Source organism: Rhinatrema bivittatum, chromosome 7 (assembly GCF_901001135.1).
Source record: "Rhinatrema bivittatum chromosome 7, aRhiBiv1.1, whole genome shotgun sequence".
In the NCBI taxonomy this organism is placed as follows: Eukaryota; Metazoa; Chordata; class Amphibia; order Gymnophiona; family Rhinatrematidae; genus Rhinatrema; species Rhinatrema bivittatum.
This window is the reverse complement of record NC_042621.1, coordinates 94,814,583-94,842,237: the sequence shown is the minus strand read 5'-3', so window position 1 is coordinate 94,842,237 and position 27,655 is coordinate 94,814,583. Positions and strand designations below refer to the sequence as shown.

Sequence of the window (27,655 nt, the reverse complement as noted above, 5' to 3'; positions counted from 1 at the left end):
TCTTGTGATTTCCAGTTCAGTTTTTGTCTGCACATTTCCATTTATATATTATGATCTCTTTATTCTGTATTTTGTGGGAGTCTATCTATGTTCTGCTTTTGTGACTTAGGCTTTAGGGATTCTGCTGGCATGTAGTTTCTGAGTAAGGATTTACAACAACCTGGCTTTAATCTGTTTTCCTAACAGGAGGTTTATTGGTGTTTAGAGCCTCATGCAATATTTGCAGTAAGGCTTTTTCATAGGTTGAGTGCTGGCAATTATGATATGGAAGGCTTACGATATTGGAATTGTAGTTCAGTTTATTCCTGGCTTTCTGCTGGCCAAGTCCACACCCAGTGCACTTTATCACGGGGCTAATGCCATATGGGATCCAGTAAACCGCCTTGATTAATATGAGAAAGGTATTTTATTGTCTATTAAACTATTATTATTGAAAGTGTGTTTTTTTGCAGTCTATGCCAAAGGCCACCCCACCCCATTAAACGTTTCTCCGGCGCCCCCTAGTGCAGACACCGAAGACTGAGAACAATAAAATATCAGGCCCAAAAACTGAGTGGTTAGAGCAGTGGGCTGCAAACAAGGGAAGCCAGGGTTCAAATCCTATTGCCATTCCTTGTGATCTTGGGCAAGTCACTTCACCCTCCATTGCTTCCCCCTGCCCTGGCACTCGGTGATTTCACCTGCACCGGACCATGGGGCGGGGGGGGGGCGCCATTTCAGCCTTTGCTTCAGGCAGCAGATTGCCTTGAGCCACCCCTGAAGTCTTAGTTTAAGGTGCTGTACCAGAATGGTCCTGGACCTGCTTAGATTTGGGATATTGGACCTGGATGTTTTGGGTCCAGGGTGGACCACTGCACCTGGGAACCCCAGGTCTGGAACCATGCTGGCACAGCACCATAGACTAATACCAGCCCCAGGAATTAGAGATAATTTTTATTACATCGCTGAATCAATCCAATCCTAAAAAATCACCCCTAAGCTAATTACTGGGGTATCTGGGCCAGGGACCCCAAGCCAGAAGAACTCTGTGTCCCAAGACAACTCTACCCCAGAATACCCAACCCAGAGGGACTCTGTACTGGGATCCCCAAACCAGAGGGACTTTGCACCAGAAACCCTCCCAACCTAAATACCGTAACCACCAACCCATCACCACCCCCCCCCACCCAACCCCCACCCATCCACCCACCTACCCATCCACTACCCAACCCCCCCCCCCCCCCCCCCCGTAGGTCAGATCATCTTAACCTCTCTAATGCACTTTTTCAGTTTTATGTGCACAAAGCATATTTAGGCAGGCTATGCATATTGGGGCCAATGTAATAAGGCCGAACACACAGCTTTACTCACGAATGTGAACTTTTTGTGCTAGCTTGCATTTTTTTTAACTTCTGATGCTTTTTCAATGCACGAGTAAAGAAAATGTTCTTTAAAAGTAAGCGTGCCTTTTTTTATTCACATTGGCCCCAGAATGGGACCCAAGCCTCCATGTCTATGGGAAAAATGCTTAGTACATCTACATAGGAAGGAGAACATAAATATAAACAGAATAAAAAAGTAGATGCTAACATAGTTTAATGGCCTATTTTACTTAAAAAAAAAAAAAAAGAGAATTCCTGAGCAAACTAATATCTATTTTGACATAAAGCCTTTAGTATTAGAACGATGACCTTTTTAAAGAAGATGTATGCAAAACAGTTGCTTCAGGAGGCAATTTTCAAACAGTCTGCACTAGGAAAAAGACCTTGTGTACTTTTTACTGTGGGCTTTGCACCAGTTCTCAAAGCAAAAGTACCTGCAAGCTTCACTTTGAAATCTGCTGTGGGCACAAGGTACTGGCAGTCCTTGCACCTGTTTTTTTCTGCAGGTAGAATTTTGCTGGAAAAGTGCAAAGATATGAAAATGCCACCTACTTTTCCTCCCCTGACCTAAATATACCCTGGGAACACCTCCTTTCTACGTGGCTGGAAGACCATGTGTTACGGAAACACGTAGACCTCTAGCTACATTGAGGGAGAGAAGATAAGAACATAAGAAGTTGCCAAACTGGGACAGAATGAGGGTCCATCAAGCCCAGCACTCTGTTTCCAACAGTGGCCAATCAAGGATAAAAGTACCTGGCAGGTACCCAAAAGGTATATAAATCTCATGTTGTTAATACCAGTAATAAGTACTGGCTATTCCTTAAGTCTAATAACAGTTTATGGACTTCAGCTCCATAAACTTGTCAAAATCTTTTTTAAATCCAGCTCTGCTCACTGCCTTAACCACATCTTCTGGCAATGAATTCCAGAGCTTAATTGTGAAAAATAATTTTCTCCAATTTGTTTTAAATGTGTAACTTGGTAAGTTCATGGAATAGCCCCTAGTCATTATACTAGATGAAAGAGTAAATAACTGATTTAATTTTACCTGTTCAAGTCCTTTCATGATTTTGTAAACCTCTATCATATCCCCCCTCAGCCATCTCTTTTCCAAGATGAACAGCCCTAACCTTTTTAGTCTTTCCTCATAGGGGAGCCTAACATGGACTAAATGTGTTTTAACTGGATAAACCACTTTGAAAATTGACCTTCCTCCCTGTTCAGTAAAGAATTATGACTTGATTCACCCCCAGAGCTTGGGGTGTCCACTGGGCAAATAGTAGCTAAATATTGGATTTTTCTGAATATCTACTGTCATAAAAGAGAACATTTGCCCACTGTATGGTGTGTTTTGAAGCTCTCAATAAGTTATTCAGAAGGGCCAGAAAAAATATATTCAGAACACACAAGAGGACTCTGGCTCCTCTAGCTCTTCCTCAAAAGATTAGTCACCCAAGGTAGGAGATAAGTGGCTTTTATTAGGCTCTGCAAGGCCTCTGCCCTTAATCCATGTGCATCTGCTTGGAGAAGCAGTAAATCCAGATGATGTCCCTTTTGCTTGAGCAGCTGCCAATATTTCTTGTAGAAGGAAAACTGTAATTTTCATTTTATTTCCTCCCGCAGAAAACCTTGGGAGCCAGCCTATGCCTCACTTTTCCCTTTAAAGCCACTGGAATGGAATCAGAAAAAAAAAACCTGTTACGAATGAGTTGGGAAAAGGTGCATTTCAAAGCTTTTCCTTCCCACATTTAAAGATGCAGTGACACAATCATCACAATACCTATGCCAACCGAAGAAAGGAAAATGATCTTTTCACTGAAAGGGATTCTGTCTTTATTTTTCACAATTAGCAGCAGCAGGGTCACCCACAGAATTAGGGATACATATAAAAACAAAATCAGAAATAATTGAAAAAAAATTCTCTCTCTTTAAAATCAAGGCAGGTGATGCAAATGACACCCTTTGTACCCTCCCGTTCTTTGGGCACCCATAAACAGCAGCTTGTACAGGAGGGCTGCCAAGACGGAAGTGCTTTCCTTGCCACTTGATCTAAGCTAAATATGCATTTGAGACACACCTCAGTGGCTCTAAGAGCACAGGTATCCTTTTATGCACGTTGAAGGAGATGCCAAGTCTCCCACAGCAGAAAGCAAAGTAATAAACTGTAACAAGGGTTTTCGGAGGACAGCAGGATGTCAGTTCTCACACATGGATGATGTCATCAGATGGAGCCCAGCACGGAAGTTTGATTGCAAAGTTTCTGGAAACTTTGCAGCACGCTATACCACCAGGTATCCACACGGGCCCCCTTCTGTCCATAATACAGTTTAGACTTGGAGACTGGCATCCTACAGTCCTCAAAGAATACTTGTTACAGGAAAGCAACTCTGCTTTCTCTGAGGACAAGCAGGATGGCCGCCCTCACTCATAGAAAATTCCTAGCTCCAGACATACCCGAATGTAAAAAAGGACCCCCTCCAAAAAACCCCCCAAGAATCCCCAGCATCAATGGGCAGAAAAACTGTTTTCTATGGCAATAAGTCAATTTTGTAATTTCTAAGTTGTTTTTTTCTTTTTATAGCCTGGAACCAACATAATGGTTCCTAGGTGAGATGGATTTGAGTTGTACACCTCAAAAAGACTCCTTAGTCCAGAATGGCCAAACCTACTAAATTGCAGCCTTGCAGATCTCCTCATGGAGACTGATCTTAGATGGGCTACTGACACTGCTATGGCTCTCACTCTGTGAACCTTGGCATGACCCCTCAGATTCAGACCTGCTTGGGAATTAGATGCCATGAGGCAAAACAACCCCAACCTGCCCCATGTTGATGCCTGCTGACTTGTCCTTGTCCTCTACATTGTAGGCATCAATATGATAATCCTCTCCTGTTGGATGAAGGCTCCTGCTTGAGTCATGTCAAGCAGCACTCCTATAAATTCCAATTGAGATGATGAGTTCAACTGGGACTTGGTATAGTTTATGACAAACTCTAGCAACTCCAAACCCATGAATGATTTTGCTCATTGATTCTGTAGCATCACCTTGAAACATGCTCTTGACCAGACAATTATCCAGGTAGGGAAACACAAGCACCCGTAATCTGTAAAGATGCCTTGCCACCACCACAAGACAGTTTGCAAATACATGTGGTATCAGCACTAGACCAAAGGACAATACACAATATTGGAGATAGTTGTTTCCCATTATGAATCTGAGATACTTTATGTGACCTGAAAATATTCTCTATATGAGTGTATTGCACTGCACTCCAAGAGGAAGGAAAGCCTCTTTTGCAGCAATTACAGATGCTGAGACACTGGCCAAGCGGGTTTCAGTGGGCAATTTGGAGGGACATCCAATAGGTGCAAGCCGTATCCTCTTGAAATTATGCTGAGAATCCAAGTGCCAAGTTATTCTGGGCCAGGATACTGGCTATGCTCTCCCTGATCATGAAAAAACATCATCCTAATTTTGGCTGGAGTGCTAGCTTTGGGGCCCTCTGCTGCCTAGGGCAAGCAGGACAACTCCTGTTGCTGATGGGATTAAGAGGGCAGAGGAAAACATCTCCACAGCTGATAGAGATGTTTCCCTGACACCCCAATTGAATACCTCCTAGTTGAGGAGGATGGGTCTGGAATGGCAGTGGAGAGGGTCTGAAGCATCACAGAGCAGTCTTTAATTTGAGCTATCACTTTCTTGACCTTATCTCTAAATAGATTCTCCCTATTGCAAGGCATGACAGTGAGTCTTTCCTGGACATTTGGCTGGACGTTTAAGGCCCACAGCCAGCCAAGTCTGTGGGTGTCAATACCCAATACAGACACTCTTGATGCCATCTCAAAAACATCATAGGTTGAATAGTCAATGGGGTTTTTTTTTGCCCTCTATACCCTAGTCCACCAGTGAGTCCAAGGCATAACACTGTTTTTGAGGAAGCTGTACTGCCATCTCCTTTATGCTTTTCAGTATGTCCCACATATACTGGCTCATGAAGAGTAAAATGTTACATGGGCATTAAGCATATAGCTCCTTCAAGCATCTTTCTCCTAAAGAAGTCCAGGGAATCCCACAGATACATAGCCATACCCCAGGGAGCATTCCGAGTCAGAGCCCTACTAATAGGGATAGCAAAGGTGTCTGACACCTGGATCCTAGAAGACTGTTGTGATTCCCAAGAATACATAGAAGATGAGTTCTCCTCCCCGCGAGAGCACTTCAGGGAATTCAAGACTGCCGCCAGAATGTCCCCACTCTCAGCATTGCCCATCAATGAAGAAAGATGCCAAAGCTTCTTGGCCTTCACCTGATGTATGTCATCTGAGCTCTGAGGTGCTGATACCAAATAAAGAGGCTGAATCCTTTACTCTCTTTAGATGATAGGAGCCAGACAAAGTTCTGCCTTCCTGGTCCTGTCTGCTGCTCGATTTTGAGGAGGATCAATGCCCTCCCAATGCTGATGCACTGCTGGTGGTCAGTGCAGCTCCTGGGTCCCTCAATGTCAATGCCTCCAGTGCCAGTACCAATGGGCCAGACTTACAGTACCTGAAGAGCTTTTCCATGAGGTCAAGCTGAGAATGACACCCTCTAGGGGTCATAGTGACAAAGAAGGGAAACCCTTGGACATTGTGGTCAGCCCTCAGGCAAAGGACACATCTATCATGTGAAAGAAATGAACCTTTCACACAGGGTTCACATATTTTGAAGCCGCTGGCTCTCTTCTCCTTCTGGTATATCAAATGAAAAATGAATGCAGCAACATCAAACAACTCAATATTGGGGAAAATTGTGACTAATGCCACCTCGATGTACCGATACCGTTGTACCACACAGATGATGAAAAAGAAGAAAACTTATAAAATGCTTGCAACCTACCTAAAGATGATTAAAAGAGAGAGAGAAGAGCACAGATCCCTGCAAACAATGATTCCTGTGCTCCTGGGAAACAAAAATTCCCTACCAAATAAGGGGTAGATTTTCAAATAGCGCGCATAGGCGTACTTTTGTTGGCGCTCCAGGCGCCAACAAAAGTACGCTGGATTTTAGTAGATACGCGCGGAGCCGCGCGTATCCGCTAAAATCCGGGATCGGCGCGCGCAAGACTATCGATTTTGTATAGCCGGCGCGCCGAGCCGCGCAGCCTACCCCCGTTCCCTCGGAGGCCGCTCCGAAATCGAAGCAGCCTCGGAGGGAATCCTCTAACGCCCTCCCCTCACCTTCCCCTCCCTTCCTCTACCTAACCCACCCACCCGGCCCTGTCTAAACCCCATCCTTACCGTTGTCGGGGGATTTACGCCTCCCGGAGGGAGAAGTAAATCCCCGCGCGCCAGTGGGCCTCCTGCGCGCCGGGACGCGACCTGGGAGCGGGTACGGAGGGTGCGGCCACGCCCCCGTACCGCCCCGGGCCGTAGCCACGCCCCTGTACCCATCCCCAAAACGCTGCCGACACGCCCCCTAAACGCCGCGACGACCGGGCCCGCCCCCGACATGCCCCCAACACGCCCCCCTCGGAGAACCCCAGGACTTACGCGAGTCCCGGGGCTCTGCGTGCGCCGGTAGGCCTATGTAAAATAGGCTCACCAGCGCGCAGGGCCCTGCTCGCCTAAATCCGCCCGGTTTTGGGCGGATTTAGGCGAGCAGGGCTCTGAAAATCCGCCCCTAGGAGAGAGGAAAGGTCTATGCTGGGTTCCACGGGAAAGATGAGAGTGAAGGGGCCCCACATGATCACATGGAGGCATAGCTTGCTGCACATGCCCAGTTGTGCATTTTCAAAGTTTCTAGAAACTTTGAAGTCAAATTTCAGTGCTGTGTTGATTCTATATGATGATCTCACCCATATGTGAGTACTGCGATCCTTCTTGTACTTGGAGAATATTTCATCCCATAGCAGATTTAGAGCAGCTGACAGAGTGCCTGAGTGGACTCATGCTGACCAGAGCTCCCACCATCCAGTTCTGCAAGAAACTGTGTGGATACCTGGCCTCCGGCATGACCCACTCTCACAGCTTGTCTGTTAAAGTGAAAGGGATGAAAGCACACAAAAGGGGAAGTAAACAGCACACACACATATAGAGCAAATGAAATGGAGCTAATGCGTGGCAAACATCAATCACTGGTCAATACATCTTAGTAGGAAAAACTTTTATTGTAGATACAGTCAGTTCAGTGGAGTACATTGATTGAAGATCTCTTAATAGCGTGAACACAAGAACCCCGATACAGCCATATTTTACATCAGGGCTGCGTCAGGGGGACCAGACACTATGCAAATTAGGGATGTGAATCGTTTTTTGACGATTTAAAATATCGTCCGATATATTTTAAATCGTCAAAAATCGTTAGAGGCGATATACAATAGGAATTCCCCCGATTTATAGTCAAAAATCGTAAATCGGGGGAAGGGGGAGGGGAAGGGGGAGGGCGGGAAAACCGGCACACTAAAACATTATGGCGCCGGCCGTATGGCCATTTTGCAATACGGCAATACGATTCGCGTGCAGGAGGTTGCTCCCGGACCCCCGCTGGACTTTTGGCAAGTCTTGTGGGGATCAGGAGGCCCCCCCCAAGCTGGCCAAAAGTCCCTGGGGGTCCAGAGGGGGTCCGGGAGCGATCTCTTGCGCTCGTGACGTTGGGGGACAGGAACCAAAATGACGCCGGTGCCATTTCTATTAACGCACCCGTGGCCCGAGAGTGGAAGATCACACCGGGACCCCCCCACTGGACCCCAGGTAATTTAAGACATTTTGGGGGGGTTCGGGAGGGTGGGGGATTTATTTTAAAGGGTCGGGGTGGGTTTTAGGGTTGTTTTAGTGTGCCGGTTTTCCCGCCCTCCCCCGATTTACACGATTTAAAAAAAAAAAACAAATCCGCGACGATCCGATTCCCTCCCCCCCCAGCCAAAATCGATCGTTAAGACGAACGATCACACAATTCACATCTCTAATGCATATCTTGAATTGAAGACTCTCAGATGTAAATGAACTTTGAAAGTGACTGTAAATGATAGAGATGGGTCTTCACAGTACTTATGTAGGGTAGCGAATATGTGGTTGCATAAAGACAGAATTCCGGTATATCGGTGCTCATTAGATGAACGAACCGTAAAGGAAATCAAATATCATAAATAACGAAGGGTTCAGGCGCAAGCCGTGGATTTGCTAAGAGTGAGCCGACCGCGGCGCAGGAGGAGGTATCAAACCTTTAGCAGCACATTTCATTGAAGGGCGGAGTGATTGATGTTTGCCACGCATTACCGCCATTGTGAAGTGAAAGGGACGACAGATCTGCATTATCTAGCTACTGTCTCCTTCTAAAGGATGACGGTGCACATGAATAGCCACAGTTTGTCCTCTTCAGATGTGTAAACTCTTTTTTGGAGGCCATGCTTCAGTTGTTGTTCAGGAGCTATCTTCTCAAGGGCACACCTGTGCCAGGTTCTGGAAGGAACCACAGACTGTGCCTCTCAGCCAGAGGGCCATCACTGTAATGGCTGGGCTAGGCAGGAGGGAGAAGAGGAAACAAAAACAGAATAACCACCCACCCTCGGTGACGGAGCCAATTTAGAGATGGCTCTCACTGAGATGAAAGCTCAAAGGAGAAGCAAGAAGCAGCAAAGCTAAACAACAACCTGTATTCCCTTCCCCCATCTAAATAAAGACTCAGGCTTACTTTAGTAACATTAATCTCCGCAACTGTGTTAAGGATTTCAGCAGCACCTCAATATTTTCAGCGCTTAGTGCATTGTTGGATAAACTGTAAAACAAGCCAAGAACATAATGAATGAACTACAGAATTATTTTTCAAGGTTTATAGTGAGCAAATGATAATTATTTTTCATATACAATTACCAAAATACTTCAATAACAATAAATAGTGTAGCCTGGTAACTCCCAGGGTCACTGAAGCAGGCTCTGTAAGGATTCTTTCCAACAAGAACCTACTGATGGACTTAATGCTGCCTCAGTTCCACATGGGAATCAAGACTGCATCCCAAAGAACCTTCTTTACTGTTGAACTAACTCAATAACAATGAGGATGCAGTAGATCTAAATGGAACCATTCATACTTGATCGCAAGATAGTATCATTTCTCAAACAAAAAATTATTTTGCAGATTGAATCAATTACTCAGTTAAGACTTTATAGATCTTCTCTTCTGGAAGGTGATGCAGTTACTGGATAATAATGTCCTTGCACAACTCTCCTTTCAATGCGAATCGCCTTTCGTTTCCTTCATCAGGGGCTGAATCCATATAATCGTCTGCTTGTGGTTAATTGCTGAGCCGTCTTACTCAAAGAGTGCACCATTCAAAGGGAGTGAGGTATTGCTTGAATAAGACAACTCAGCAATTAACCGCAAGCACATGATTTGTGGATTCAGCCCCTGATGAAGGAAACAAAATGCATATCGCATTGGGCTGTATGAGAGTAAACAACCTTGTGGGTCTCTGTGCAAGCTTCAACTAAGATAAGTTCCCCACAATCACATGCAACACATGCTAGCACTTTTTAATTTGCAACTCATAAAAAATGCTTTAAAACATTTACTGGAGACCGATAATTAAATAAGATATAATAGCTTTGTAGTGATGAGAGTGACTATTCAAGCATAGTTACAATAGATTGATGTTCCCGTTTTGGCTATGGTCATATGAAGGTCTCCTTACCTCATCTTCTATGGTTTTGGTGGCTCTCTCTCTCCCTCTCTTTTATTGTACCTTTATTATGAGGAGAGGAGAGGATCACCTTGCTGGTGGCTGAAAGGAATCAGTAAGTTTTTGCTTGGGACATTGTCTTTTTAAAATTATTGGGGCAAAGTTAACTATTTGGGAATATTATTTAGTGTGTTTGTGTGTGTGTGCTTTTAATAGTCAGAAAGGCATGGAATAAACAAGTTGGACTGTTTGTATTTTTAAATAGTCAATAAGGTAGCTAGGAAGCAGTAGGTAGTGTGTTAAGTTTTAAAAGTCTGCAGAACTGAGTGTTCTGCAGACTTTTAAAGAACTGAATGTTTGTATTTAATACAAACTGAGTGTTTGAATTTAAAAAAGAAAAAAAAAACACCACAAAAAGTAGCCAGAAGCTAGAAATAAGCTAGGAGCAGTGTATATCTAAAAAGGTTGAAAGGTTCAGCTCAGTTACTCACCTTGGAAAGGTGTTGAGGTAGTGTGATTGGGTTGAATAGGTATCAACATTTGTTAATCAAGAGAGCAGTAAGTCACTCTGGCTGACTAACTGAAGTTAGACTGTTTGTATTACTATGTCACAGGGGCTACCAGTGCCATTGGTTGGCCCCTGTCACATGGTAGGAGCACAAGATGGCGCCGGCCATCCATTGCTCCTACCATGTGACAGGGGCCGACCAATGACACCGGTAGCCCCTGTGACATAGTAAGGGCAAAGGCTATCGGCACCATTTTGAATACCGGCAGCCGACAGCCCGAGTGCAGGAGATGGCTCCAGGACCCCCGCTGGACCACCAGGGACTTTTGGCAAGTCTTGGGGGGGTCAGGAGGATGAGGGGTTGTAGTTAATTAAATTTAAAGGGTTGGGATGCGGTTTTTTCCAACTTTAATGGGAAACGAATACCATATGTAACTAATGGACGAATCGGGGTCCCCCGAAAACGGATGCAACAGGGATTTGGGTCCCGACAAATACGAATACCGATTTGGACGAATCTGTCCCTGCTGCACATCCCTAGTAGCAGTATCAGCGAACTAATAATTTCAAGTGCACGTGCAAGTTTTTTCAAAATGGTACACATGCATACTTTATAAAATATCTGCTTCCTCATATATGTTACATTCCGTAATAGTATAATTTATTAAACTGTATATTTATTTTCTATGCTAATACCCCTCACTTGGCAGTCCATATTTCTAGAGGGGATGTACATGTACATAGTCAGAAAACAATAACTAGTCCCCCTGTTAAAGATATTCCTAAGGAGCAGTGAATTACCATAGCTGCCCTAAAATAAATAAAATGGGGACCATCATCCCTACAGAACACAGCAAAAAAAAAGACCCAGAATGCTCAGCTAAAACGTGGGGGAGCTCCCAGGGAGACAACCAGTCTCTGGATGCCACATGCGTGAGTAAAGAACCAACATTTTAATAAACTTTGAAAAGGAAGTGGCTCTTTGGTAACGTTAACTCCTTTGGAAGGCAATCCCAAAGAATGCCTGGGAAACAGCAGAAGGCATTATTATACGTCACCGTGGATCTAACTGTATGTCATGGTGGAATAACCAGCAGCCATTCATCAAGGATCGAGCTGGAGTGTGCCAGGAAAGCTGGCCTCTAAGATATCCAAGACCCAGACCGTTAAGGGCCTTTAAAATTAGACACTTACTCAATTTCTCTTATCTCGGTGCACTGTCCAAGAGCATAGCAGAGGCTGTCCATTTCTTCAGGACTCACAGTACACTCCCTAAGACTAAAGCAAACAGCATGATTAGAATCCAAACCTTTACCTTAAAATACAGTGGTGGCCACCACAAAATCTTTAGAATTATTCGAATAAAAACAAAAATTGTGTATGTATTTAAATCTGGCCAAATCTAACACCGTATTATACGGTTTTAATTCTAGGTTTTGAAGGCAAATGCAGTAATTCTGTTCTAATCAGCTCAAGCTGATTTTTAAACACCGGGAGGCTAATTTTCAGCAGCTCACGTAGGGCTAAAGGATGTGGGTAGCAGGTACCTGCAGAGTTTGGGCGGAATTTTCAAAGCGAACGTGAACATTCCCAGGCAGCGCTGCCACATGTGTACACATATGCGTGGGAACTGCACCTGCTTCTGAAGGGTGTAACTCACTGTGTGCACATACACACGCATAGGTTTGAAAATCCGAAGTCTGCATGTAAATGCTTTCCCTGCCCCAACTCCCGCCACCCTCCCCACACCAGAACACCTAACCCAAGAGTGGAGTAAAGCCTGTACTTTTCCTCACACACACACACACACACCCTCCTCCCGGTCGATTTTCAGAAGGCAATTTATGCACGTAAAACTGGGATTTATCCATATACTGTAAATCCTTTTTAAAAATTAGCTCCTTAGGAAACAATTTTTCAAGAGACTTTTCTGACAGTAGACAGGTGTTTTCCTGCCTTCCAAAAATCCCCCCCTCTTCCCCTTACGGGAGAAAGCATGTGGGCTGTCCACGGTACCTCTGCCTTGCGCCCCCAGCCCCCCCTGGTCGCACTGCCCCTGCTGGTCTAGGCCCCGACTCCTCCCTCGTTCGCGCCGCAGACTGTGTGCTTCTCAAGGCGGCGAGCAGTGTGTGCTGCTCGTGGCCTGACGAATCTCTGCTCCTCTTTGCCGCGAGCGGGATAGGCTCCGCTCACGGCACCACATGGCTGTTCTTCGGCGCCCCCTAAGGGTCGGCGCCATAGGTGACTGCCTAGTTCACCCTAATGGTCGCACCGGCCCTGGCTGCATGCTGAGTTTATCTTTAACTCCCCACCCGTACTTTCCGGTGTGGAGCTGGCACCTGCAAAATCTGCAGGGCAAGGAATTATTAAAGAGAAACTCCGTGGGAAATTCCCCTTTAAAAATGAGCTTGCAGGCCTGCGGGTATAAAGTTGTAAAGTCCTGCAAGCTCTGCTGGCAAACAGAAAATCTCCCTTATTATTCTGGCACTTACTGTATAAATCACAAAAGAAGAGAATTCATAGACGATACAGTACCTAAAGCTCTTTGAGCCGTACTGATGCTTTTTCCAGAGTTCTGGTTCAGCTGGCAAATCTTGCTTGCATCCGATGGTGCTCATTGCTCTGAAAAATAAAAAAATAAAAAACAATTTCACACTGCAGCTGCTGCAGAATATATCTGACCTGGCACCTTTCAGCTTGTCACGTGCAGCAGTACTTTGCAGAGCTGACAACATGAAAAGGTTTCAGGCACTACTCACAGGCTTCCAACAGGTGGTGACATAGGAGAGCATAACTTTCAGGCACAGCTTTAACTACTAGCAGACACTTGCTAAATATCTGCAGAAGGAACATTTTTAGGCACCTCCCCCTTCCCCCACCATCTCACTCCTGCATTGGCAGTCGTCGTCCCCCCTCCCCCATCTTTGCTGCTGTGTCCCTCCTCCAGTCTGCAAGGGGTGACCCAGCCGTCACAGCTGTTTGCTGGATCTGCAGAATCTATGCCGACTAAGCCACTCATTCTCTGCTTTCTTTCTGCAGCGCAGGTTGGAGGCCAATGGCAGGAGCTTCCTTCTGTCCCACAAATCACAGGAGCCAGATGGGCATGTGAACACCCTGCCAGTCACCAACAGACCCCAGCCTGCTCTATTATATATATAGATATGTATAGATAAATATAGATAGCAAAAAAGCAAAATGAAATAGAGGATCAACAAAAGATCAATATAAACAAAAAAAGTTGACACTCCGCTTGACTTAATAGGAATACTAGTATTACAATCCATTCACATAATTTAAAAATGAAAAATTTTTATAACATTTTATTAATATGAAAACATCTTTATTGTTCAAAAACATTATGCATACAATATTACCAATTTATCATACACAAAAATATTTTTCTAAATAACATATCAACATCCATACTCACACATTCACATAACTAACAATAAAATATAGACGATAATAACCCTGTAATCCATATGTCCAACACTTGCCCATCAAAGAATTAGAACATAAGAACATAAGAAATTGCCATACTGGGTCAGACCAAGGATCCATCGAGCTCAGCATCCTATTTCCATCAGAGGCCAAACCAGGCCACAAGAACCTGGCAATTACCCAAACACCAAGAAGATCCCATGCTACTGATGCCAGTGATAGCAGAGGCCATTCCCTAAGTCAACTTGATTAATAGCAGTTAATGGACTTCTCCGCCAAGAACTTATCCAAACCTTTTTTTAAACCCAGCTACACTAACTACACTAACCACATCCTCTGGCAACAAATTCCAGAGCTTAATTGTGCATTGAGTGAAAAATAATTTTCTCTGATTAGTCTTAAATGTGCTACTTGCTAACTTCATGGAGGGTCCCCTAATCCTTCTAGTATCCGAAAGTGTAAATAACCGATTCACATCTACTCGTTCAAGATCTCTCATTATTTTAAAGACCTCTATCATATCCCCCCTCAGCCGTCTCTTCTCCAAGCTGAACAGTCCTAACCTCTTCGGCCTTTCCTCATAGGAGAACTGTTCCTCCCCTTTATCATTTTGGTCGTCTTTCTCTATATCTTCTCCATCACGACTATATCTTTTTTGAGATGTGGCCACCAGAATTCAAGGTGCGGTCTGACAAAGGAGTGATACAGAGGCATGATGACATTTTCCGTTTTATTAACCATTCCCTTCCTAATAATTCCTAACATTCTGTTTGCTTTTTTGACTGCTGCAGCACTCTGAGCCAACGATTTTAAAGTATTATCCACTATGATGCCTAGATCTTTTTCCTGGGTGGTAGCTCCTAATATGGAACCTAACATCATGTAACTACAGCAAGGGTTATTTTTCCCTATATGCAACACCTTGCACTTATCCACATTAAATTTCATCTGCCATTTGGATGCCCAATCTTCCAGTCTTGCAAGGTCCTCCTGCAATTTATCACAATCTGCTTGTGATTTAACTACTGAATAATTTTGTGTCACCTGCAAATTTTATAACCTCATTCATCATATTCCTTTCCAGATCGTTTATAAATATATTGAAAAGCACTGGTCCAAGTGCAGATCCCTGAGGCACTCCACTGTTAACCCTTTTCCACTGAAAAAATTGACCATTTAATCCTACTCTCTGTTTCCTGCCTTTTAACAAGTTTGTAATCCACAAAAGGACATCTCCTCCTATCCCATGACTTTTTAGTTTTCTTAGAAGCCTCTCATGAGAGACTTTGTCAAACGCCTTCTGAAAATCCAAATACACTACATCTACCGGTTCACCTTTAGCCACATGTTTATTAACCCCTTCAAAAAAATGAAGCAGATTTGTGAGGCAAGACTTCCCCTGGGTAAGTCCATGTTGACTGTGTTCCATTAAACCATGTCTTTCTATATGCTCTGTAATTTTGATTTTTAGAATATTTTCCATTATTTTCCCTGGCACTGAAGTCAGGCTCATTGGTTTCCTGGATCACCCCTGGAGCCCTTTTAAAATATTGGTGTTACATTGGCCACCTTCCAGTCTTCAGGTACAATGGATGATTTTAATGATAGATTACAAATTTGAACTAATAGATCTGAAATTTCATTTTTGAGTTCCTTCAGAACCCTAGGATGATCAAAAAACATCCCATGTGAGGATAATAATCTTCTAACAATATTCCTGAAAGGACATCCAAAGATTTAAATGCTGTTATTTCAATAATAGTGCTTTTAATACATTCTTAAACCCCAAAACAGGGTGCAAATAAATTAATGTTATTAATCAGTTATGTGAATATGGATGTTAGTATATTTTTTAGAAAAACGTTATGTATAATACATTGGTAATATTGTATGCATAATATTTTTAAACTAATTTTGATACAAAGAAAGATTTTTCATATTAATAAAATGTTATAAAAAAAATTTCATTTTTAAATTATGTGAATAGATTTATAATACTACTATTTCCATTAAGACAAGGTGTGTATGAACCTTTTTTGTTTTATATATATATATACACACAGATAGATATATATAAATACACACAAGCACACACACACACAATGGTGTAAAGGCTTTTTAACCTCTCCATCTGGAAGCTGGCATCTTATACATTTTAATAAGTAAATAAATACAAAGTATTGCTGCTCAATTTGCTCCAGCATATAGGGGGTCATTTTCCAAGGAGTTACCGTGGGTGATAATTCCGCAAATCGCACTAACAGCGGGTGATAATTCCGCAAATCACACTAACAGCCGTTAACGCAATTTGCGAATGCAAATTTATCACGGTTCATGATGAGAGAGAGAGAGAGATAGAGAGAGAGAGAGACTTGCTGTAGTGTCTCCTCCCTAGACAGGTATTTGTATCCCTATGGGAGGCCCACCTAGTAACTCGAGGTGGGGATTAGGTATGAGTGTAGGGGGTTGGGGGCCACTTTGACATTCAACATGAGACGTACGAACAGAACAGTGGTCTCTTGTGAAGATTTGATGGCCTTCGGAGTGAGGAAACTCACTGAGATGTAGTGCAGACCGAGCAGTGAAGCATGAGCTACAGCTGATCACTGCATCACAAGACATTATGTAATTCTAGCTATTGCATGGGAAATCTGCAGCACTAAAGATGACATTGCATACGGCATAATTCCATCTCCTGCAGTCTGAGCCATAAAGCTAAGCTGCCAATCTGTTCCAAACACGAATAAACAATCTCTTACGCCAAAAGACCCATTACTTAAAGTTTACAGACATAGTTTCTTCACAATTTATTAGTTTTGAACAAAAAGCAGTTTTGAACAAAAAAACAAACTTCCCCAATCTGTGGCAATGGAGAAGCACTGAACCATGAGCAATGGTTATGCAAACTTTTACCTGCTGTGTTCTTGGAACGTTAGAACAACTGACTGACTCGGTCCTAAACTGAAATAAAAGACAAAATAAAAAACTGTAGATGAAAATATTCATAATGTGGTCAATATTCAAAAGGGTTGGACAAGTCATTACTGGTTAAAATTCAGCTGGATAATGTGTGGGACTGGGAGTGAGGACGGCAATGCAGATCCTTACTGAAAAGGTTGAGGGGAAATCTACTGAGGTACAAACTCTGTGGGAATCTGCTCTTTGTTTTTTGAACAGGGGTTAGGAGATGGAGCCCTCACCTGTGCTGCATTTGTTTTGATTTGGTGAGGGGTGAGGGAGGGTGGTTTGTAGTCTAGTGGTGAATGTTTTTGTTTCTGCCCTGGTATATTCTTTGGTGTTTATACTGGGTGATTGCATTTCTATAGCGTTTAAGTTAAAAAGAGAAAATGCAGCCAGATAAGCCAGAGGTGGTGCAGGATCATTCTGGGAGCATGGCTTAAGTTTATCCAACCAGTACTGAACATCACTGCCAGCCAGATACATTTTTCCAGCTAACTCTGGTTGGAAAACTCACAGATCTAAAGTTAGCTAGATATCAAAATCTCTCAAAAACGAATGCCCTAGCAGCGACCGATTCCCTCTCCCTCCCTACAATATGATTCCAAAATGTAAACATGTTGTACTGCCAAACAGACTCCCCTCAATAGGAGCAAAACTTGTAGTATCCAAGCATATCCCCTCCCGTCCTGCAATGTAATTTAAAATTGTCTCACGGCATGGCGCTGATCCCCCCCCTCAACCATTACCTTTAAAATAATATGGCCAAACGTCCCCACCCCCATATCCAATCTCCCAGAATTATCCTTAAAGGATAGCGGGAGCAAGCGAGGCTGTTATCTGCTCCCGCTCTGCTTAATACTAAGTGCCGGTTGCTCTGACAGCTACCGGCACTTAGTATTCATTTATTCACTGCACTAGGTCAATTTTCACTGACTGTTGTCAGTGAAGGGATCAATCTCCATTAAGAATCAATTCAGTGGGGACTGGGGGGCTAAGCTCTACTTGTGGTGGAATGTTTGGGGAGGGTACATTACAAGTTTTATACACATTGGCAGGAAGGGGGCACAGCATTTTTACATTTAGAAATCATATTGCAGGGCAGGAAGGAGGGCATTGGCCGTTTCTTGGCTACTATATATTTTATTTTAATATTAGTAAGCCAGTGAGTGGCAAAGTTACTCAGATATCTTTATTCTTAGCTGAGGTAGAGTATATTCAGCGGTTCTTTTACCTGGATCAGTGGAACTGAATTTCCAACAGATGTTATCCAGGTAACTTTATCTGGATAACTTCTCTGCTCAGCGGCTTACTGAATAGTGACCCCGTATGCTTTTATGGGCTTTATTTTTTTAATGCTGATATTGAACTGTAAAGAAAATTACTTACTTGACATTTATTGCTTTAATATGATCCACAGCTAATGACCGAGCCAAACATATAACCCCATCCATAGAGATTTTATTATTATTGAGGCTGAGATGAGAAAGGATTAAATAAATGTGTTAAAGGCAAAAAAATACAGAATAGTATTTCTTTAGCAATATTCTTGATTAAATATTTTATGAACAATTGATTTTCACCACTCCCTATGTGCCCAAGAAAATGCACGATGAAAGCAAACAGATAACTAAAGACTAGGAAGGGATATTTTCAAAGGGACCTCTGCAGGTACTGTTTTGCCCACAGAAACGGCACTTTAGAAAATTGAATGATCAATATGTGCTATACATTACTCACATACATAATGCATGCATGCACTTTTACATGCATAGGAAAGAGACATTCCAGGGGATGGCGTCTGGGCAGACGTTTTGATTAGGAAAGATAATTTTCAAAGGCTTGTGTAGGGCTAAAGTCTGCAGGTACTTTCTACCACTCACTTTATCCCCAATTTTCAAAGTGAATTTAGGTTCATAATTCTGCTTTGAAAATTTGAGCTTGTGTCTGGAAATCAAAAGTATGCACGGAAATCCTGTGTCCACCGCGACTCCACGCCCCTGAAAGGCCTCCTAATTTGTACACAGACTATGTGCATAATCGTGTTTCACGAATTCTTTTACACCCATAGACCCTAAATTGATTTACAAACAGCTATTTATACACAGATATTGGGATTTCTGCACATAAACTCTTTTGAAAATCAAGCCCTTAAAAAGCATGTGCATAAATTCTCCCGGCAAAACTACGCACATCAAATAGCCGCTGTAATGGTGTGCGCAATATTTTTCCCGGGATCTTTTTCAAAGTGGACTCACACGCGTAATTCCGCTTTGGAAACTGGTGCAACTTATGCGCATATTTATCACCACGCATATATATGATGTAATAACATTACCCACAAAATGAGCCACTGGATGGACTTGGTCAATTCTAATTCAGCAAAGGAAGAGACCTGGTATTAATTTTAATTAACCATCATCGTGCTCAAGGAGCTCCCTCGAAGTAAGCTGTAGTGAAGTATTGCTTGGACCTGTTGAGTTATATATGAAAGTTAACCTGGATCCCTTGACCTTGGAAATAGACTTGTTGCGAATACTGTGAACTGAAATTGCATTACCGTATTGGGCTTATTACTTGCACCATGCTCTGAATAAGCAAATAGTTTATGTTTAAACCCTTGAAGATGAAGATAATCTGTATACTGGTTACGTTAACTGTGCTGATTAAGAATAAATCCTGTATTTGAACCCAAAGAGTGGTCCATAACTCAGGCTAGGAACCTGAAAATAATATATGCTCAGGAAATTTACCTAAAATTATTGTTTACCTATTGATATTTTGTGTACATACAGGCCGCTACAATATAGTGTGCTCGGCTAAGCTCATGGCTTTACACACGTTTTGACGCGCATCCAAAACCCCTCATGCAATAAGGGGATTAGAGTGACAAAAAACGTGCATCCAGACCAGCGCATAGCTAATAGCACTCATCACATGTAAATTCCTGTTGATGAGGCTAGTAACTATTATTTCTCGATGGCAAAAAAAATGTGCACCCAATGCGCACATTTTTACTTTAAAAAAATTACCACCTGCCCTGGAGAAGGCGTTAATTTTTGAGGAGGCCTAAAAGTTTACAGAAAAGCAAAAAATACTGAAATAGGGAGAATTAAAAAAAAAAAAAAATAGTGTCACCGGCATTCAGGTTCGTAAAACGGACGCTCAACTAACGAGCGTCCATTTTCCTGACCTGTGGCTGTGCACAGATTCTTTAAAACTGATGGAGTCCATTTGCTAACCTGCTGACAGCCACCTCTCCTGTGCGTCCAAAATCAAGGAGGTGCTAGGGACACAAAATCTTCCCTAGCTCCTCCTTTTTACTGCCGCAGCCCATTTAAATATAAAATCGGGCGCCCAGGGGAGGTAGATCGGTGCACGTTGAGAGAGCAGGCACTCAGTCATAAGTGCCTGCCAATATTTCATTGGCCTGATAGAATAGTACAAATAGTGGTCTGTGTAACTCTCATTGGTCCTCAGGGCTACTTATACCCTATTGAAGTTATAATGCTATTCCCTTCTATGTGGGACTCGCCCACATACCCAGGCGTGGCGCAGCTGGGTGTGCAAACCATGCAATTGCACAGAGAGGCACACCTGGGGAGGTGGCGGGCTGGCTGGTAGGTGGCGGTCTTTCATTCTTCAGCCCCCGGAAGAGGATATGAGCTCATATCCTCTTCTGGCAGCCAAAGAAACAGAGGGCTGCCCGCACAACAGTAGGGGGGGGGGGCAGGGGGCAGCGAGGCAGTGTCAGGGTGGTTCGGGGGGGGGGGTGCGGAGGTATGGGGGCAGCGTGGACTTTATGCACAGGGCGGTGCAGAAGCTAGGGCCGTCCCTGTACATACCAAACACTACACTGAAGTCCCCATAATTCCATCAGTTTTTAAACAGAGCTTCCATTGGGAGTTTCCATTTGAAAATCTACTTGCATGTCCACAATTATAAACTACTTGTGAGCTTGCCAGGAAGAGTTTAAAAATTACCCCATGTGGCATCAAAAGCTCAACACTACTGGTCCAATAAAAAATATTGGAGAAATTACTTACCTGATAATTTCATTTTCCTTAGTGTAGACAGTTGGCCTCAGGACCAGTGGGTTTATGCTCCCCTGCCAGCAGATAGAGACGGAGCAAGCTGATGTCACAGTCTATATAACCCTGCAGTGACACCAGCCTGCCAGTATTCTCTTCAAAAGCAACTGTGGACAGACTAGTAAAAAACTTGATTAATAACAGATAACCAGAACTGTACTCAACCAACATAAACACTGAACTCAAGTAAGAGTATAGGTACCCCAATCTAGGGACTGGATGATCATTTACCAGTAATCCCTTGGGACCCAGAGCCCCACAGGAGGACTATTGACACACTCGTGTGGCAGCCGAGGGCAAGAAGCCAAATCCATTTGTCCACACTAAGGAAAACAAAAGTATCAGGTAAGTAATTTCTCCATTTCCTAGTGTGTAGACAGCTGGGCTCAGAACCAGAGGGATGTACCAAAGCTATTCCCGAGCAGGACGGGAGGCTGCCCGTGGTCCAGTCAATACCGCACGTGAAAGGGCTGTGTCCTCCCGGGCTTGCACATCCAAATGATAAAACCTGGAAAAGGTGTGTAAGGAGGACCACATCACAGCTTGGTAGATATCAACGGGAGAAAACAAACTAACCTCTGCCCATGACTCTGCCTGAGCCCTAGTGGAATGAGCCCTAACCTGAGTAAGCAATAGCTTCTCAGCATTCACGTGCACGGCCGTGATCACCTCATTAATCCAGCGAGCTATTGTAGCTCGCGAAGCTGGCTCACCTTGCTTCCTTCCACCATGAAGGACAAATAGGTGATCTGACGTTCGGAGAGGTTCAGAAACCTCCAGATCGATGCAATCTTGACCCACCATTGATAAAAGAGAGATAGGTGTCCCCCTATCTCCTCCTCATGAAGGTGGGTTGGAAAACCTTCATTGGGAAGCTTGGGACAGTCCGCCACCCGAGCCTGCTCCTCTCCTGGGCTGTTGGGAACGAAAAGACTGCGACCTACCGAAAAGCTGGGTTCCTGGAGGGATGAAAACGCTTGGAGCCTCTGAGACAACCCTTACAGAAAAAGGGCACTGCAATTGCTTCTTATCTTTCAGTATCCAGGGAATTGGAGATTCACCCCACTTACTGGCCAGCTTTTCCAACTTGCTTCCAAACAAGAGTTAGCCTTTAAAGGGCATTTTAGTGAGATTAGCTTTGGAGGCTGCGTCAGCTGACTAATTCCGCCACCACTGAAGCCACTCCTCTGGCTGAAGTACACACCAAATCACAGTCTGCATCTACCTAAAGGCAGTCGCGGGTTCCATAACTGCTCTGGAATTCACTCCCGAATCATTCATCTCCTGAGAGAGGAGCAGGCAAGACCATGCCACAAGAACGCAACAGGAAGCAATTTGCAAGGTCATTGCCACTGCATCAAAGACCTGCTTAAGGATAGATTCAAACCGCCTATCATGCACATCTTTCAAGGCTGCTCCTCCCTCCACGGGGATAGTTGTTTGCTTAGAGATAGCGCAGGCAAGCGTATCCAATTTGAGAAAATGCAGTCACTCTTTCACCGCTGGATCCAGAGGTTATAGGCCTTCCAATGCCCGACCCCCTTTGAAACTTGCCTCCGAGGCTTTCCATTCAAGATCAATCAATTCTTGAATGGCGTCCATAACAGGAAAAAAGCAAGAGGCTTTATGCAAGGAAACCAAAATGGGATTCTTCTTCGGCTCTGACATAGAATCTGCCCCAGGCACTCCCAGCATCTTCAAAGTCTGGGAAATTAGGGCCGGAAGTTCATCCCTATGAAAGAACCATAACATGGTTTGATACGGCTCCAAACCAGGAGGAATTTCCCCATCTTCCAAGGAATCAGGATCTGCCTCATCATCCGTGTCATCTGGGTCCCCACAGGGAATACCTGTGGCAAACCGAGGTGTGCCACAGAGCTTAACCGTAGGATTGGAAGAGGGAGGGGCCACTGGCTGAGGATCTGACCTGACAGGAGTGGGCGAAGTGGAGGTCTGTGCCTGAACAAAGACCTGTAAAGCCTGAAAAAACTACCCAAGAAAAAGCAGCCGGATCCAGACCAAACCCTGAAGGTACTGGAGCAGGCCCAACTGAACTACCATCTCCTGTGGAGGAGCCGGTCATGGGAGTACCATGATCTGGCGCACTTCCAGCCAAAGCCGTAACAAGCCATCATCAGAATGGGAGGCTTAGCAAAATCCGAGGAAGACAACCCTCCCTGAGCATCTGAACAGCATTGACACATGTTTGAAGACAGGTCAGGCTGAGAAGCCCTAATATGACAGGCAACACAAAGAAAAAGGCACTTAGGCTTCTTGCTTACCGGCGCCATGAGTGGCAGTAACTGTGCATTCAAATGGCTCGCACTTAAAAAGTTGCACGCACAAACTCAATGCGCCCCAGAATGAAACACGGCAAAGTGCACACACTACTAATGCACCCCGCTGATGTGTATCACCATGCCCAAAAAGTTGTGCATGAAAACGTCACACATAGCGCAGCGCGCACAGAACCGATACATGGCACACACTGACGTCCTGTAGAGGGCAGTAAGGCACGCACAGGAAAGCGCAAAAAGGCTGCTGCGGCCTACCACGTGGTATACCGAGAAAATGCCTACTGCGGGACCTAGCCCATGGGGGCCACTCAACCCACCAGGCTGCCCAGGTTCCCCAACCCCGACGGGAGCAGGAATGATATCAAAATGGCACGCCGAGCACAGAGACTGAAAGAAGGCCTAAAAAACCCCTATCTGTCTCTATAAGTAATTTCCTCTTTTTTTTTTTTAATTTACTGGAGCTCAGTGCTTACTGGCTGAGTACATAAATGGTCTCCGGTGCGGGTGGAGAGGGTATGTGCTGTCACTGCCTTGCTTGGCCTCCTGTACCCGCTGCCTTTCAGCTGCACAATCGGCAAAATTCACACCAGGAACCGGCTACCGGACCAAGGTACACCTCTGAGGGACCACGGAAAGCACCTCAGGAATTTCTCAATTGAAGGAGGGACCTTTAGGTATCACCGCAGGAGAATGTGGCCTTCATCTCTCAATTTAAAATTCTACTTCCAAAATTCACAGCAGACCCTATAGGGAGATGCACTTCCACCATCTGCTGGAGACAGAGAATACTGGCAGGTTGGGATCACTGCAGGGTTATATATATTGTGACGTTAGCTTCCTCTGTCTCCCAGGGCCAGAGGAACCACTAGGCGAGCTAGGCCTGTGCCTAGGGTGTTGCAATTTAGGGGGCGCCGCAGCAGGCGGCAAAATTTTGAAAGGGCAAAAAGTGCCCTTTCAAAATTCTGCCAGCCCCTGCTTCACCGTGCCACCCTCCAGACGCCCCCCTTGTGGTCCAGCGGAGGGCCCGGGAGCGATCTGCCACTCCCGGGCCTCGGCTTGCACTAAGCAAAATGGCGCCGGTGGCCTTTAGCCCCTACCATGTGACAGGGGCTACCGGTGCCATTGGTTGGCCCCTGTCACATGGTAGGGGCTAAAGGCCACCGGCGCCATTTTGGTTAGTGGCAGCTGAGGCCCCGGGAGCGGCAGATCGCTCTCGGGCCCCCACCTGGACCAACAGGTATTTTGTAAGTTTTCTTTTGTGGGGGGGGAGGAGGAGTCGGGGCTGCGGCTGGGGGCGGTGCAAGGCCCTGCTGTCTCCATCTGCTGGCAGGGGAGCATAACCCACTGGTCCTGAGTCCATCTGTCTACACACTAGGAAACACAACTTACCAACAATGCTCATTTTATGCATAAAACATATCTTTGTCTACACAATCCAGAGTTGTTCAAATATCCTCTATAGCAGGGGTGGCCAATTCCAGTCCTTGAGACTCACAAACAGGCCTAGTTTTGAGGGTATCCACAATGAATATGCATCAGATAGATTTGCATACACTGCCTTCATTGAATGCAAATCTCTCTCATACATATTCCTTGTAGCTCTCGAGGAGTGGAGTTGGCCACCCCTGCTCTTTAGTATTAACACGATTCTGATCCTAGGCATTATTTTACAACATTTATGAAAAAGACTATAAAATTATTGGCTGTGTGGTAATAAGATTTATGCTTACTGTAATATCTTTAATGATTCCAGTTCTGGAAGCAGCTGAATCAACTTCTTTAATCCCTTATTTTTTAAAGAATTATTTGATAAACTATGACAAAAAAAGATTCATGTTTTTTTTACAAAGCATTGGGAAGAAATCCAAAGTAGATAATGCTATAGTACATAGACTTTTAGAGAGGAGGTATTGATCCATGAAACAAATGTATTGACCTATGGCTAATGTATTGATCTATGAAACAACAGCGTTCTAACTCCTCAGTCAGTGATTTTCTATACAAACCTTTGTAAGTTACTTTGAAAACATGTTAGCACTCACACAAACATTAAAAAAGTGGTAATAACACATTTGTGTTAATGGGCTTTTTTCAATATTAATGCTGCTTAATGCACAAAATATTCACATGAGTTGCTAAAATGCAAAAATATGCTATTCAGTTCCTTTAAATACAGCAGTTTGCATTAACACACACATCTGCAAAAACTTAACTATGCCTCGAGAAGTGTCATTGAGCATTTATTTTAAAATTTCAGTTAATAAGTGATTATAGTGCATACTTCACTAAAGACTTTGAGGCCGATATTCAGCCATTTATTTATTTATTTATTTAAAGGCTTTTATATACCTGAGTTCATGTACTAGTACATACCACTTCGGTTTACACAGAACCAATATTGGAAAATTACATCAAACAAGTGGGTATAAAATAACAAGGCTAACTTTGTAGGAACTTAGAACTTGAGGTAAAGGAGAGAACAGGACCAAGTGGTAACAGATCAAAGTAAATAGCTAAATAATAAATACAAATTCTTACAATAAATACAAATGCTTACAGATTACAGTCTTCAAAGTCTAAGTTTACATCTTCAGAATAAGGTTTAAATCTACAAGAACTAACGGTTACATCTTCAAGGTTTGTAGCCTTCAAAGCTGAAGTTACATCTGACTTAAAAGGTAATGGTGTTGCATGCCGTAAATTTAACGATTGGGAATATGAGACTAAGAAATACAATTAAGAGTTGCGGCATCAGACATCTGGTTAACGTGATTATGAAATGCATGAATGAGTGAGTCTAGTTCTGGGACGTGGCTCTGAGCGAAAACATTAAGTGTAGGCTTTTGTAAAGAGCCAGGTTTTGAGTTTCTTTTTGAAGCAGCTAGTTAAGGGGGTCATTTATCAAAGGCTTATCGCACGCGATACAGCTGTATTGCGAGCGATAAGCCTCTATCCCATCCGAAAAGGGCGCTGGATTTATAAGATACGCGCGTAGCCGCGCGTATCTTATAAAATCCAGGATCGGCGCGCGCAAGGCTGCCGATTTTGGGCAGCCTGTGCACGCCGAGCCGCGCAGCCTGCCTCCATTCCCACCGAGGCCGCTCCGATTTCGGAGCGGCCTCGGAGGGAACTTTCTTTCGCCCTCCCCTCACCTTCCCCTCCATTCCCCTACCTAACCCATCCCCCCGGCCCTATCTAAACCCCCCCTACCTTTATCCATGGATTTACGTCTCCCGGAGGCAGACGTAAATCTGCGCGCGCCAGCGGGCTGCTGGCACGCCAAGACCCGACCCGGGGGCTGTTCCGGAGGGCGCGGCCACGCCCCCGGAACGCCCCCGGGCCCGCCCCCAAACGCCGCATCACGCCCCCAAAATGCCACGTCATTTGGCGACGCCCCCGACACGCCCCCTTAAAAAAGCCCCGGGACTTATGCGCGTGCCGGCGGCCTATGCAAAATAGGCGCGCTGGCGCGCGAGGGCCCTGCTTGCGTAAATCTGGCCGGATTTACACGAGCAGGGCTCTTAAAATCCGCCCCTGAGGCCATTACCTTTCAAATATCTCCTATTGCTGGCTTGTTTTGAATTTACCCTTTAGTATCCAGATCAGAAGGTCATTGATGCCTTAATCTGGTCCCGAAAATTGTTCTGCCACGGAGGCATTGCTTTGCTCTTCTCTTCACTGTGATGTGTGATTTTTTTTTTTTTGTCCATGTAAGTTTATTCTTGCCTTTAGCTTTTGGCCTTTTACTAAAGGGTAAATTCAAAAGAATACAGGAATGTAAGATAAAGATTTGAAGTTACAGGACCTGATTTTGAAAAGGATTTAAATGCATAAAACGTGGTTTTGTACACATAAATGAACTTTTAAAAACTGCCCAGGAGGTTATGCACAAAAAAGCATGTGCAGAAGTGATTTCATGCACACTTTTCCCCGCGCTAGAAAGAGGTGTTCCAAAGGAGCAGAATTGGGGCGAGGAAACCATTTACATGCACAGTTTCAGTCTTCAAAAGTATGGGGTAGATATTCAGAAGTTAGCCGGTTTTCTAAGTTAGCCAGATAGATATATCCGGCTAACTTAGGGTGTTATTTTCTAAACGTTTATCACGTGCGTTAGGACCTTATCGCGTGTGAAAAGGGCCTTTTCGCGTGCGATAGGATGTAAATTAGCTGGAGGTAAGGAGTCAGGGCGGGGAGGGGAGGAGTCGGCCGCGGCACCGCTGCCGGTGATAACGTGAGGAACATTATCGCCGGCAGTAGCGCAGCAAATAGCTCAACCTTTTACGGTGTTGCTATTTGCTGAGAAAGGCTGCAGCCGATTGCACTGCAGCCGGCGAAATCGCAC

At 44.3% G+C, this 27,655-nt stretch overlaps 1 protein-coding gene across 1 annotated transcript in view; it reads right to left on the bottom strand.

Annotated features, from left to right (window-relative positions):
- LOC115095272 (protein NLRC5-like) overlaps positions 1–27,655 on the bottom strand; it is a 243,503-nt gene that overhangs the window by 135,316 nt on the left and 80,532 nt on the right. Inside the window, exons 15-20 of the mRNA XM_029608725.1 lie at positions 25,044–25,127; positions 18,315–18,401; positions 16,881–16,928; positions 13,062–13,148; positions 11,721–11,804; positions 9,034–9,117 (exon numbers count right to left, since the gene is read on the bottom strand). Of these exons, the coding sequence (XP_029464585.1) occupies positions 9,034–9,117; positions 11,721–11,804; positions 13,062–13,148; positions 16,881–16,928; positions 18,315–18,401; positions 25,044–25,127 (474 nt within the window). The remainder of the gene's footprint in view (positions 1–9,033; positions 9,118–11,720; positions 11,805–13,061; positions 13,149–16,880; positions 16,929–18,314; positions 18,402–25,043; positions 25,128–27,655) is intronic.